A 12500-nucleotide genomic window follows, 5' to 3' on the forward strand; every position below is an offset into this window, starting at 1 on the left:
TTAGAAAGGTGGGCAACCTCAGAGAAGCATTTTAGGTGGTCGAAGAAAATCAAACGTCCAAAGCTATGTTCTTTTCCCGTCTTTCATTGTTTATTGTAATCTTTCAATTCCACGCAAACACACGGAGAAACTGCTTTGATGCTTCCTTAAGTTTCTGGCGTCAGGCCAGAAACCCTGAAGGGGTAATTATGTCCGCCGCGAGAGTAAATTCAAACTGACTCGCTAAAATTGAAGGCAGGAAATAAGCAAGCTGTAGTTCCTATTCAGTTTTTTGTTGTTTGAATTGGGTAATCATTTTCACTTAAAGTTCAGAAAAGCTTTTGCCCTGTAAACCGAAAAGCCATGGATCGAGAAAAGTCATTGATTAGTTTTTTTCTTTTATTTAAGGGAACCGAAGGAGATTCAATGATTGGTGCAAATATGAAGGAAAAGAATATATATTTCTGGGATTTTTGCTTGTTTATTTTTTATGCGGTACATACTTGAGGAAGGCCATAGACTGAAGCATCGTATTGAATTAGTAACAGATTAGTATTAGTCTTTTTGCGATTTGCACATAAAACATATTTATATGCATATATATCATTTTCTCATCAAAAATACGATGGACGATACATGTATATTTTACATCAAAAACGCCATTTTTGGTAATGTTTGATAATCGCTGTGCATATAAACGTTGTCTTACACCAGTCTTTGCGTGGTGCCTTCGACGTCCTATGACCGGAAATCCTTCAAAACTGGATTTTTTTAAACGTCCTTTTGTTTCGGGGGTAATTCATACTATTTTCCGAGTCTGTTGAGCCATGACCAAGCCTTTTATTTGGTGTGAGGCTGAAGGTGACCTGGTTGTGATAGAGATCAATATCTAGTCAGCAAGAGAACAATGCAATTTACATTTGAAAAGGAGCAAGGTTTGCATCATAACAAGGTCATCCTTAGCCTCACTCCTGTTCAAAGACTTTGCAACTAAGCACGTAACTGTGAAATGGACCATTGAGCTATTATAGTTAAACTTTGTATTAAGATGCAATTGTAAAATGGAGTATAGTTGAATAATATGGGATATATAAATGTGAATATGAAATTAACATCAGATCATAATTTTTAGTCAATTGGGTCAAACGTTTGAATAGTACTGTTACAGAAGTATAGGTTATTACGCAAATCAAAATACGTTCCGAGCTAACAAATGTCACATGCTGTAGGTACTTGTTATATGTAAATGCACATGCTAAAAATGTCAATCTATCAACTTTTACTTGTGAGGAATGTAACGCATACACCATTATGTAACATAACCTAACATAACATTCTTATTGAGGTGATGCTCCCTTTTTTTTGTTTGTTTTGCAAATAATGCTATTAACAGTCGGAAAATAAGCAAAGTAACAGAAATCCCAATGACAAACCTCGTATGTCTACAAACACTTGCAATTATCTAAGGCTTCTCATGACTCCTGCTTTAGAGAATTTCGGGTTCTGCCACCACAATATTTTAAATAATGATGATATATTAATTGGGAGAAGCAGACTCTAAACCAACAGTTAGTACAAAACTTTCCACGCCATAAATCCATTTTTTTTTAGTCACCTTGCCGTCTTATTTGACCCATGCACTTAATGCACAGGGGTGAAGGGACTTAGGAGGTAATTTATGGCAATTTCCTCGAACTTTCATTAAATTATACAAAATTTTCATTGACTTCAAGATTCGCCTTGATCAAAAAAGGAACAATTGAACTCACATTTTATTAGAATTGTAAGTTTTGTTTGTATCTTGAACTCGAGCAAAGAGTGATAGAGATTGAATGCTATATTGTAGGTTCCACCAGAAAACCAGGAAGTTCACCCCCCGTCTCACAAGGAACATGTCAACTTACTTTTGAACGTGAGTAAGAACGTTACAGAACAGATGGCCATTGATATGGAATTAAATGACAATGTTAAGAGGCAACTAACAGATCAGAGAAAGGAGTGTTATGAAATGTTTTCGTTCCTGATGAATCAAGGTTTTAAAAGATTACTATTGTGATTGAATTCTAGGATTATGCTAGTATTAGCCGTCATTTTAAGTTTCATTTGCCATTTTTGTATTGGCCGTGCTGAGTACTTTATTTCGCATCTTTTTTTTAAACGAAAACTTGGTTGGACTTAAACGATTATTGTGCAGTTTGCACGCTAAACTTAGGAGGTTGAACATGAAGCTGTAGTTACTTTTTCCTTAACTGCTATAATGAAATTTTTCTCGAACAGGTGACGTTTTTCGATAATCAATTTTTGTGTTTCTATACTGATCTTGGAGTGGATTAAAGCAGTAACCCAATCACTTTCATGCCCCGCATGGAAATAGCCAAGAAAGTACTAGATATTCCCTCATCAAAAAGCGAATCTTCGATCACTAAAACTAAAACAAGAACTTTGAAGTTGGTCCAATTATTGTCAGTGTAAAAGTGCAGAAATGTAATAAATAGATTAAAAATTCACTTTACAACAGGAAATACGCAAGCTTCGAGACCAGATTGCTACTCTTCGAGAGGAAGGCAAAGGGAACCAAGAGGCTCATGAAGCAGAAATTCAGCGAAGGAATGAGAAAGAATGTGCCTTGAAGAAACAAATGGATGAGAAAGTAAAAGCCTTGAAGAAACAAATGGACGAGAAAGAAAAAGCCTTGAAGAAACAAATGGATGAGAAAGAAAAAGCCTTGAAGAAACAAGTGGACGAGAAAGAAAAAGCCTTGAAGAGAGAAATGGAAGAGAAAGGAAAATGGTTTAAGTATACATTGATCTCTTTCTTCATTATTTCTGTCATTATTTCAGTTATAGGATTTAGTTCTTTTGGAGACATGAAGGGACAAATGGATGGTAAAGACCAAGCCTTGCAGACGCAACTCACTACATTGTATTATATTGCAGGAATCGCCGTGATTTTTTTCGTTTTGAAATCTATTCGCAGATCTTAAACCAACCGATCTATGTAAGATAGCCTTCACGTTCAGGATAAAGGGTTTCGAAGTTTTAGCCAAACGTTTGACATTGCTCAATGCAGTGGAAGTGATGTTAATCAATAATATTGTTTCCTGGAATATTCATTTCATGATGATTGAAAATTCTACTTGCCCCATAACCTCTACTGAAATAATTCCATTATGACTAAAAAGGTAGTTTCACTTGTGAAAAAAACAAAAACAAAAAAAAACAACTCAGATCAGTTTATTTGAATGGTGAAATAATAGCTGTGATGTAGTTTTGGGGTGAGATTACAGTGTTTGTAAGTGAATGTATGTTTCCCCCGCAATTGTACAGCGAGTTGGTTAATGCTATCAATAATAATAATAATAACGACGTATCTATTCATGCATACGTGATATTGCTTGAAATAAACAAAAAAATATTAGCCTTGACAGAAAATTACAGGAGTAGTTAAATTTTCCCTAAAGTTCAAATTGTATTTGTAGTGAAAAACGTTTCTAATTATTAAATCTCTTATCGAGGAAAATTGCGAGCGCTACTGAAATATAGAAATCTAATTTTTAAGCGTTACCTTAGCCTTTTTGTTTTATATGTCGGTACTTGCAAAGGAAGATACTTAGTGTTTTTCTTACTTTTTACTTTTACTTATTACTTTTAAATTTTTACTCTTTCCTTCACTTTGTCTTTTCATTTGCTTTTTTTTTTCCCTTATGGTAAGTCCAAATAATTTCTGATGGCAAATTTCTAAGCATAGAATGGATTATCAAGTTAATGTCGTTTTCATGCCCTCTAGAAAGAAAAAACAAACAAGCAAACAAACAAAAACTAAGAGACAAAGTTTACGCAGCAGTATACATGATATGTGACATTTAGAGTAAATACTAGATTTGTTACTGTAACCAACTCTAATGTAAAAAAGTATCTATTTCTTTTAGGATTTTAAACAAATGCAATTTATCTTGGTATTGCAAGAATAAAAACATGATTTTTAAAACAAAAAAACACCTTAGAGGGTGTTCTCTTTTGCAGCCATGATCAGTTCATGCTAGTTTAATAATACGCATAATCTAGAACATAAATGATTCTTTCATTCAGGTGAAGACAGAAAGCTAGTTTCTCAGACCTTGTGAACAGCTATTGCTTCTATTTTAAATTACATATAATAAGGGTTGTGTATTTATGGTAATGTATTTGTTTCGCTACTTGAACAACAAACTGCGACAGCTATATCATAACATTTGTCCGTTGGAGTGGCTTAAATTTGTTCTTCATTGTCTAAGTAACTCAATTTGGGATAAAATATAGATAGTAAAGTACTATTGCAAAATTTTAGATGTATGCAGTTCTGAGTGTTCTGGCTTTGTGGGAGAATACAGAATATAGTTCTTGATTGCTGGAGAAAAGAAGTTTGTCTAAATTTATTGAATTTCGTGGGTTTGAGTTAGTAGAGAGTAAATATTATTCTGGACCATTATTTCGTCATAAGCTTTGTTGTAAAATGGATTAAAATAATTTCCCAAAATTATCCGTATTATTATTTTATCACAGAACTTGGATGCGAAAATTTCTAAAAAAACCCATCGTTATTCAATCAAGGGCGCTGAAAATGTTCGTCATAATTGCTAATTAATGAGCTACACCCACTTATTTTCTATAAGTTCACAGATTACACACGTTTCTTATATTTGTGAAGATACTGATATCTACTTAGGGTTCACATGCGAAATTACGGACCGGTCATCTTTTTTCACCTTCAGAGAATGACGTGGGTGGAGGGGGGGGGGGGGAATTTGTTTGAATCAAGATAAATTTATCTGATTTCCCCGAAAGGCTGTCTCTTTGTAGCTTTCATCCCCCTCCCCCCCTTTTTTTTTTACTCTGTTCGCGAAGACTGAACTTCCCTCCGCTCACCCTGAAAGCTATGTGTTCCCCCTAAAAACCTTTTCCCTCCCGCGGCGCGGCGACAGGTAACTAGCTGAAGAGGCCTCAGATGTATCTTACGTGTCGATACCCGCGCGATAGATTCTCAATGCTTGATTCGTTGTTTAATTAACTTCAACGCTTGGCGTTGTGTTGAAAATTCTGAAGGTTGTCAGATTTAAAACAAAATCTTCTGGTGAACAATACTGTTAGGACATATCAACCCATCGAAATGTTTACCGGTCAAAGGCTAAGGATGGTCCTTTTAGGAAGCCCCACTTTAAGTCAGCAAATTCAGTTTTCATTTTTCAGCCCTAATTCGTCTCACGTTCGGGAATCGAAGTCAACTCGAACACTAATTTCGTCACTTTTATCGGTTGGAAACACATTGTTTTCCAAATCAAGTATCATTTAATATAAGCGCTCCTCATTTTGAGTTCGTAAAGGTCTATTTCAATTAATCGAAAAACCATCATAACACCTAAAATGTAGATGTACATAACTGCATTTATCTGGGTGCCTAAATTGAGCGTCAGCACTTCTCCTTTTTTCGAAAATTGTATCTATTTTGATAAATCTATATTAGTTAGGTTACATTTGAAGCGATTGCATCTTGGGCACTGGTTGCTTTGAGAAAAGCACTAAAGCTTCTTTTTTTGATGCATAAATAAATTTTAAAATTGGTATTGACGAGTTCAACTGACCAGTGGTCCTCTTTAATTCACTTTAATCATTTAATAGTAGTATTATTAATTCTCACCAACTTACTAAAACTGTCCTTTACTAAATCTTTGGTGAGGCTAACAAAGCCATCATTTTCTGAATGAGAAGCATCAAGTGAAAATGGTCTCTTTTTTTGCCTCGGTTACTTCTGAAAACGACTTTCATCGACAAGGAATGCTAACCGCGCTTAAAGCACGGCCATTGGCGGTAACTGAGAGAGATAATCCCATCCAAGTAAATATTACTTAAATACCGGAATGTGAGCGTCAGTGGAGGATCAAGTGTTGCATACGTCTTTCATTTTGTAGCAGAAAATAATTGTAACTGCGACTTTCATCGACAAAAAAAATCTGCTCTTTAAGCACGTAAATTAGTGGTAACTGAGAACAGTTAATCCCTTTCAAGTAAAATAATACTTAAATACCAGAGAGTTTGCGTCAACACGGTAAAACAAGTGCATACGTCCTTCAATTTTCTATAGCAGAAAATAAGCTGTTGGTTGTCGACAAAGGGAAAGGTTTCTTGCTGCTTGAGTTTGAGTCACGAATAACATTGACCCTAGGGAAGGCGGCGTTGATGTATTGGCTATTTTACAGGAGCAGCTCAAATCCAGAAACAAACCAACTACGGTGGTAGAATCCACTGTTTTGATTACCTTTAATGTAGTTGTATTGGTTAGTAATGCCATCCTGTGTTTCATCGCTTCCGGCAACCTCAAGCGTCTTTCGTCTATAACCGTGCTGACTGTCGCATGGCTTGCTCATACCTGTTATGCCTTTGACAGTTGACGCCGTGATCAACAGTCAAAGACGATTCAGCGATCGGGTGTGCAAATTCCATGCTTTCGCAATGGCAGTTTTCGCCCAAATATCCATCTATTTCATGGCTTTGACAGCTTTATATCGGTATCTCTTTCTCAAGAAACGAAACCTGTACGACAAAATCTTCACAAAGAAACAGGTTGTCTACACGTACAAAGTTTATGAATTGAAATAATCGACTTCTGAAAATTAATGTTAACCAGCGAATCAGTGTATTTTTGAAGATACTTTCAGCGGTAGGTACAATATAAAATTAGACCCTTGAACACAATAGCAAGATTTCCATGATCAAAAACGTAAGTATCGAAAACGTACCTAACGTCAATGTAATGCATGGAATCGGCGAAACAACGTTATTAACTTATATAATTTTTATAAACTTTTGTAAGTGTTGAAAATGCATTGTACCCTCTCTCAAGTATTTCAATTTTTCGATTCTTTTTTTTTTATTTTTTATTTTTATATTTAAGGAAATTAAGAAACTGCTAAAGATTTCTCCCAAAAAATTAAATTTCTTTGCTACGCGTTTCATTGCTAGGAGATGCAAAAGCTATTCACCGTGAAAAGTGAAAGTTAACAAATGACCATTGGCTTGGTGTAAGTCGTTAGGGCTCATTTTTCCTCTCAATGCTTCCATCAAAAAATTGCCGAAGATTCGAGTGGAACAAACGTCTAGTTAACGATGCTAAATTTTCGCATTAAAAAAAGATGAAGTACGTTTTCAATATCAATAATGATAATTGAATGAGTGGAGCGTACCTTGGTCTGAAATCAAATGCTTGATTTCAAATTGGGACGAGAGCGCAAAAATGGACAGGTGCGATTCGTGAATGAATCGCACTGATGAGAGCCAATCTCATTTTAAGGATCATCTGTAATTTGAAAATGGAAGTAATTACACGCGATATCAATTCATTTTCCGTTTCATGGAATTGATATGATAAAAGCACTCACTAATGCTTAATTTTATCGTTTTTCATGGCTCAGATCCCATCCTCGCAAAGACATTTAATTTCCCGAAATTTTTTTTTCTAGAGTAGCACTCTTCAACAAAATGTTGGGGCCATGTATCCTTGCCTTTTCAAACTCCTACCTTCTGTAACTAACGTGAAACATATTTATATATCCGCATCTAACAGCTCCAAGGTTTTATTTTGATGTTGTGTAAGATTATCCAGACTTCTTCACACGAAAGTAAACTTACGGCGAAAGAAGGGAGAATTAGCAATCAGACCTTGGATCTTTCACTGAGTCATTGTTTTTAATCTCATGTTTTCATCTTTGCCACTTACCTGTGGTTCCTCAGCAGCGCCATCAACCTATCATTTAAGACGTCATTAGTCAATAACTTCCGAGCGGAGTGAGAGAGAATTTTCCATTTCGTCGCCAGCTCTGGGGTCACTGCATTCGCCGTACCGATGAGCAAGAAATGTCTAACCGTGATAGCATGGCACGGAAGTAACAACATTTTGCTGTTAAATAAAAGAAATTATGTTATTCAAAAGAATCTGTCTTCTGGAATGCGACTTTTAGAAACCTTTCCTCTCGTAATTTAGTTTTTCATAAAAAAGATGTTTATTGCGCATTGAAGGAGTTATGCTGCGTCTTTACTTTGAAGTTTTTCTTTACACCGTTTTTTTCCCCCTCAGTAACATTTTTTATCATCAGTGACTCTAAATTGTTTTCCTATTCCGATTTCATTGGAGATGACACTCTCCTGACGCGAATTCCATTTTGCATAGGTGAAAAATACAATCTGACTTGTTTGTTTGTTTGTTTGTTTGTTTTTTTCACGTGAAGACAAATCTTGACTAACGACGAAAACATGTTATTTTTATCGACCATCTGCTTATTTCCCGAGGTGAAGTGATCATGAGTAAATCATTTGTAACTCATTTGTAACTCATTTCGTGTTAAAAGGGGAGGGGAAGGAATGGGTTTGGTACATTATCGCAGTTTATGTCTATCATTTTTCTAAAAGTTGTGAGCTAACGAACAAAAAGCGATGCGTTTCATCATTTACACGGGAATTTAATTTTGCAATATAACAAGCTTATCATTCAGCTATATATTTAGCTACCTTCGATATATACAGCGCATTTTATTCGCGAAGCAAGGTTAGCTCTAAATATATATATTTAATATACCTTGTAAGAGAATGAAGGCAGAGTTTCTAGGTCGCTGTTAGTTGCAATAAAGGATAGAAAAGCAGTTCGTTTAATTTGTTTTCTTTTGGCCTAGTAGAGTATCAGCAAAGTTGCGTCTATTTTGACAACTATTTCATTCATCTCGGCAATCGTTACAGTTCTTTGACGATTCAAATTTTTAATAAGTCTGTTTATGGATGATTTTTCCTTCGCGGAAAAATCGTTTAAGCTCCCTTCCTTACTTCCCATTAATCTATATCGGAAAAGTTCTGACCTCGATAGACTCGCAGCAATACCCTCCTTTCAGGACGCTAACAAGGCTACGTTGTTCATTAGCATTGTCTACCACTTGTCTTGCTGTTGATATCCTCCATCCAATTATTGATAAAAGCCCTCTGTCAGTACGCGTTTTGTCACTCAATAAGCAGTTTAACTCAGTTGAGACAACACAGCATCTAAGAAAAGAAGAGTGTGAGGCGACTCAACGAGCCAACAGTGAAACAAAAAATAATTCTCGTGGAAGTAGATGTAGCCTGAACTGGGCTCTCGGTCAATAGAAACGAGTGAAAAGAGGGGTACAAAAATTTGCGGGGATTAGGCCATAAAAAACAGGGAAGCCGTTTTCTGTCAACCACAGCAACCTCTTTTTTGTTTGCCTTCGATTCTATTTTTTACCTCTCCACTGACCGAAGGACTGAGACAGATTAGCTGGCATATCATTATTCCAACGCATTGGACTGTGAGTCACCTCACATAAAATTGGGTGTGTTAGCAATATAGATTATGACGTTGTGCAATTTATCTTTTCATAACTGCAAAACTGCAGTATTTAAATCATAATAAATACCTCTGGAATTTTCTCCACAGTAACAGGAGCACGTTTATTGCGCAGGATTTTTACGTGATCATCGTGATCATTTATCACTTGAAATTCTTCTGGCATTGGCGTACCTATTTCCAATAGCCAAATGTGATTGTCTCTAACTCTACTCCGGCACAGTCTTAGGGCTTCTACTGTTTTAAACGTGCTGGCTGAAGGAATGGTTTCAAATTTAATTTTTGTCATCGTTCTTTTTTCACAAGAATGCTGGAAGAGCACAGATGTGTGATACTCCTTCGCGAGTAATGGTAAATTTCCCCTCAGTGAGCGAAATAGAAGATCACGATTGTAATGAAAAATTCATAACGTGAGCCACTTTGAATTAAGGCATTGGCAGACAATATTCCACTTTACAGTTGTGTGCTTGGTTGCCAGGCCTTTGAACAGGAACGAGGCTAAGGTTGATCTTGTTATGATGCAAACCGAGCTGCTTTTCAAAAGCAAATTACTTTGTTATCATGTTGACTAGATACTGGTCTCTATCACAAGGTCACCTTCAGCCTCACTCCAAATCAAAGGCTTGGCAACTTACTGCACAACTGTAGAATGGCCTATTGTCTACAAGGCAATATGTTAAATCATAACGATAACGAAGACTAACCATATTTAGCCATGTAAAAGATTAATCCAAAGTAACTTCTACTTCTAACAACTTTGACAGGAAAACTTTAAAGTGATGGGGCGAGGGTAGTAATTATAAATGTAATCAGCAAAGTTCTAAAACTGCTCAGAAGATGATATTTTCTCCTCTTGAAAACAAAGACTTGAGTTATGTCTCGCGTAATTCATTTACCTGATGATAACCCAAGAACGATCAATTTACTTTCTTCCTCAAGGAAAAAAATCAGAATTGAGCCGTCTCCTTCCACTTCTTTCTGTCTCATTCATACTTTTACGGTAGTGGTTCCAATATTCACTTTCAGAGCAATGTCTCAATTCCCTTTCGAAGAGTTTCTGCGCACCTGTATACCTAAACAGCTCTTTAATTGTGTGTTGGTTATTGTTTAATGCAAATCTCGAACTTAATTAAGATAACAAAAGAGAACTTTAACGATCAATAACACAAAATTAAGAGGATAAGAAAAACGTTTATTTTTTGTTTGTCATCTTCGATTCACTAGGTAAATGTGCTCTCCTGATTGGGAGAAAGGTAGTTGGCAGATATTGCCTAACACTTTTTCTCCCAAGATCCTATTCAGTTATTTGCCTCCTAACTGCTCTAATACATATAAAAATATTAATGACGCCATATGACAAAACGGGCCTAATCATTTGTAGGACATAAATGGCCACGATAAATTGAAGCCGTTTGGTTTTTGTATCCACGGAGCCATCGATGGATTTAATCGGCGAATTTTATGGCTTGACGTTGGATACACCAACAATTATGCTACAGTTATTTCTCAGTACTATGTCCAGCAACTTGGAGGAACTGCGAGGGTTATAAGAGCTGATTGCGGAACTGAGAATGGATATGTCGCAGCGGTGCAAAGGTTTATAAGGCGAGATGATGAAGATGATTGGGCGGGGGATGACAGTTTCATCTATGAAGAATCGAGATAGATAGATGGTTTATTTAAATCACATCGCAGCCCGAAGGCTGAATTAAGTAACTTTTACAACTTTTAAAAGGACAATAATAGTCTATGATAAATCTATGTTAAATATAATGGTAAAAATGTTTAAATTTGTAAAACTTTTTCATCCTTGAACTAAAATTTAAGAAATAATCTATGCATTATGAGAAGATGCGTTGAATAACTGGGACATTGCGAGTATGAAAGTGTTATTTGCCCTATTGGTGTGAAGGCGCAGTAAAACAAAGGGACGATTGTATCGAAAATTATAAACAACATTATTTTTCTGTGGCAGTAATTCGTGTAGCTTATGGTTGGGGTCGGCTACTATGGCGTCAAACAGTTTAGCTGACTATGGTGTTCGGTTACTGGCGTTATTCCCAAAACTTCACAGGCTTTGTTGTGGCTCATGCTGGGCAAAATTATCGATAGTGCCCTTTTCTCGATGTGTATGAGCTCGTTCTTAAGGTACTGCGGAAGCGCGTTGTGAAAAACCGGAACTCCATAGTCTATCGTAGATCGAACACACGAAAGATAGAAAAGAACTAGGTCTGAAGGAGGTAGTCGGGCCCGTTTCAGCTGTACAAGAAAGTATAGTTTTTTATTGGTTTTCTTTACTAACTCGTTAATGTGGGCGTTCCAAGTTAAGTTGTCGCTTATAGTTATACCTTGGCACTGTTTACCACTTCAATTTCCTTATCATCAATGGACACCGAGTCGAAGGCCTCAGGGTTCCGGAAAAACGAGATTCTCAACTCTTTGCATTTATCTGGATTTAGCACTACCCTGTTCTTACGGGACCATTCGATTAATTCGTCGGTTATACCCTAGGCGTTACTGGTATTTCCCTTTTGAATTACCTCAGAGGCGGTTGTGTCGTCAACAAATATCCACATAAGTTGTGATTTGATATCTAAATCGTTGATCATCGAGACAAATAACCACGGGCCCAGTTTAGTACCCTGTGGTACCCCAGAGGGAACTGGGCCCCACTAGGAAAAGTAGCCCTCGGCTAACTTAATGCGTTGGAATCTATATATCGGAAAGGAAATCTATGATCCAATTTACAACACTGCGGAGTATGTCTAGTTTACATAGCTTATCAATTAAAATACTGTGGTCTATAAAATCGAATGCCTTACGATAGTCAAATAACATTGTTCTCACTGTCGCCCCATTTCCGTCCGTCCCAAGGGACCACGCATCGAGCATGCTTATCAGGGCCATGGTGGTTGATGACTTTGGGATCGCCCCGTACTGGTTTCCACGAATCACGTCCAGAACAGCTGGTTTAACGACATATTCCACTATGAATTCCTCTGCTAGCTTAGAGACACAAGGTGTAAGTGAGATCGGCCTTAAGTCCTTTTTCAGGTCTAGCACGGGCTTCTTCTTAGGAAGAGGGGAAACATCGGCCATCTTCCAGATGGTGGGCAACCGCTGCTCACGGTATGATGCAT

General features: G+C 36.8%; 3 protein-coding genes and 1 pseudogene across 6 annotated transcripts in view; 1 reads left to right on the plus strand and 3 right to left on the minus strand.

Annotated features, from left to right (window-relative positions):
- Positions 1-4494, plus strand: part of LOC149042094 (uncharacterized) — a 10005-nt gene extending 5511 nt beyond the window's left edge. For all 4 annotated transcript variants that reach the window (XM_089211547.1, XM_089211550.1, XM_089211549.1 and 1 more), the window contains 2 exons: positions 1826-1891; positions 2498-4494. In XM_089211547.1, coding sequence (XP_089067673.1) covers positions 1826-1891; positions 2498-2962 — 531 coding nt within the window. In that variant the 3' untranslated portion in view covers positions 2963-4494. The remainder of the gene's footprint in view (positions 1-1825; positions 1892-2497) is intronic.
- A 6526-nt stretch (positions 4495-11020) lies between these two features.
- LOC149042095 (uncharacterized) overlaps positions 11021-12500 on the minus strand; it is a 3162-nt gene continuing 1682 nt past the window's right edge. The window contains exon 1 of the mRNA XM_089211502.1: positions 11021-12500. This exon is cut by the window's right edge and continues 1682 nt beyond it. The gene's annotated coding sequence lies outside the window, so the exon portion shown is untranslated.
- On the minus strand, positions 11195-11969 carry LOC149042096 (uncharacterized; annotated as a pseudogene).
- Positions 12073-12459, minus strand: LOC149042097 (uncharacterized). Its single transcript, XM_089212120.1, has one exon. The coding sequence runs from the start codon at positions 12457-12459 to the stop codon at positions 12073-12075; it is 387 nt and encodes a 128-aa protein (XP_089068246.1).

This window comes from Pocillopora damicornis, chromosome 7, assembly GCF_964200805.1.
Source record: "Pocillopora damicornis chromosome 7, jaPocDami1.2, whole genome shotgun sequence".
NCBI classification, from domain to species: domain Eukaryota; kingdom Metazoa; phylum Cnidaria; class Anthozoa; order Scleractinia; family Pocilloporidae; genus Pocillopora; species Pocillopora damicornis.

Bases quoted from the DNA above. Each gene is read 5' to 3' on its own strand.
- LOC149042097 (XM_089212120.1), bottom strand. From the start codon at position 12,459: ATGGCCGATGTTTCCCCTCTTCCTAAGAAGAAGCCCGTGCTAGACCTG.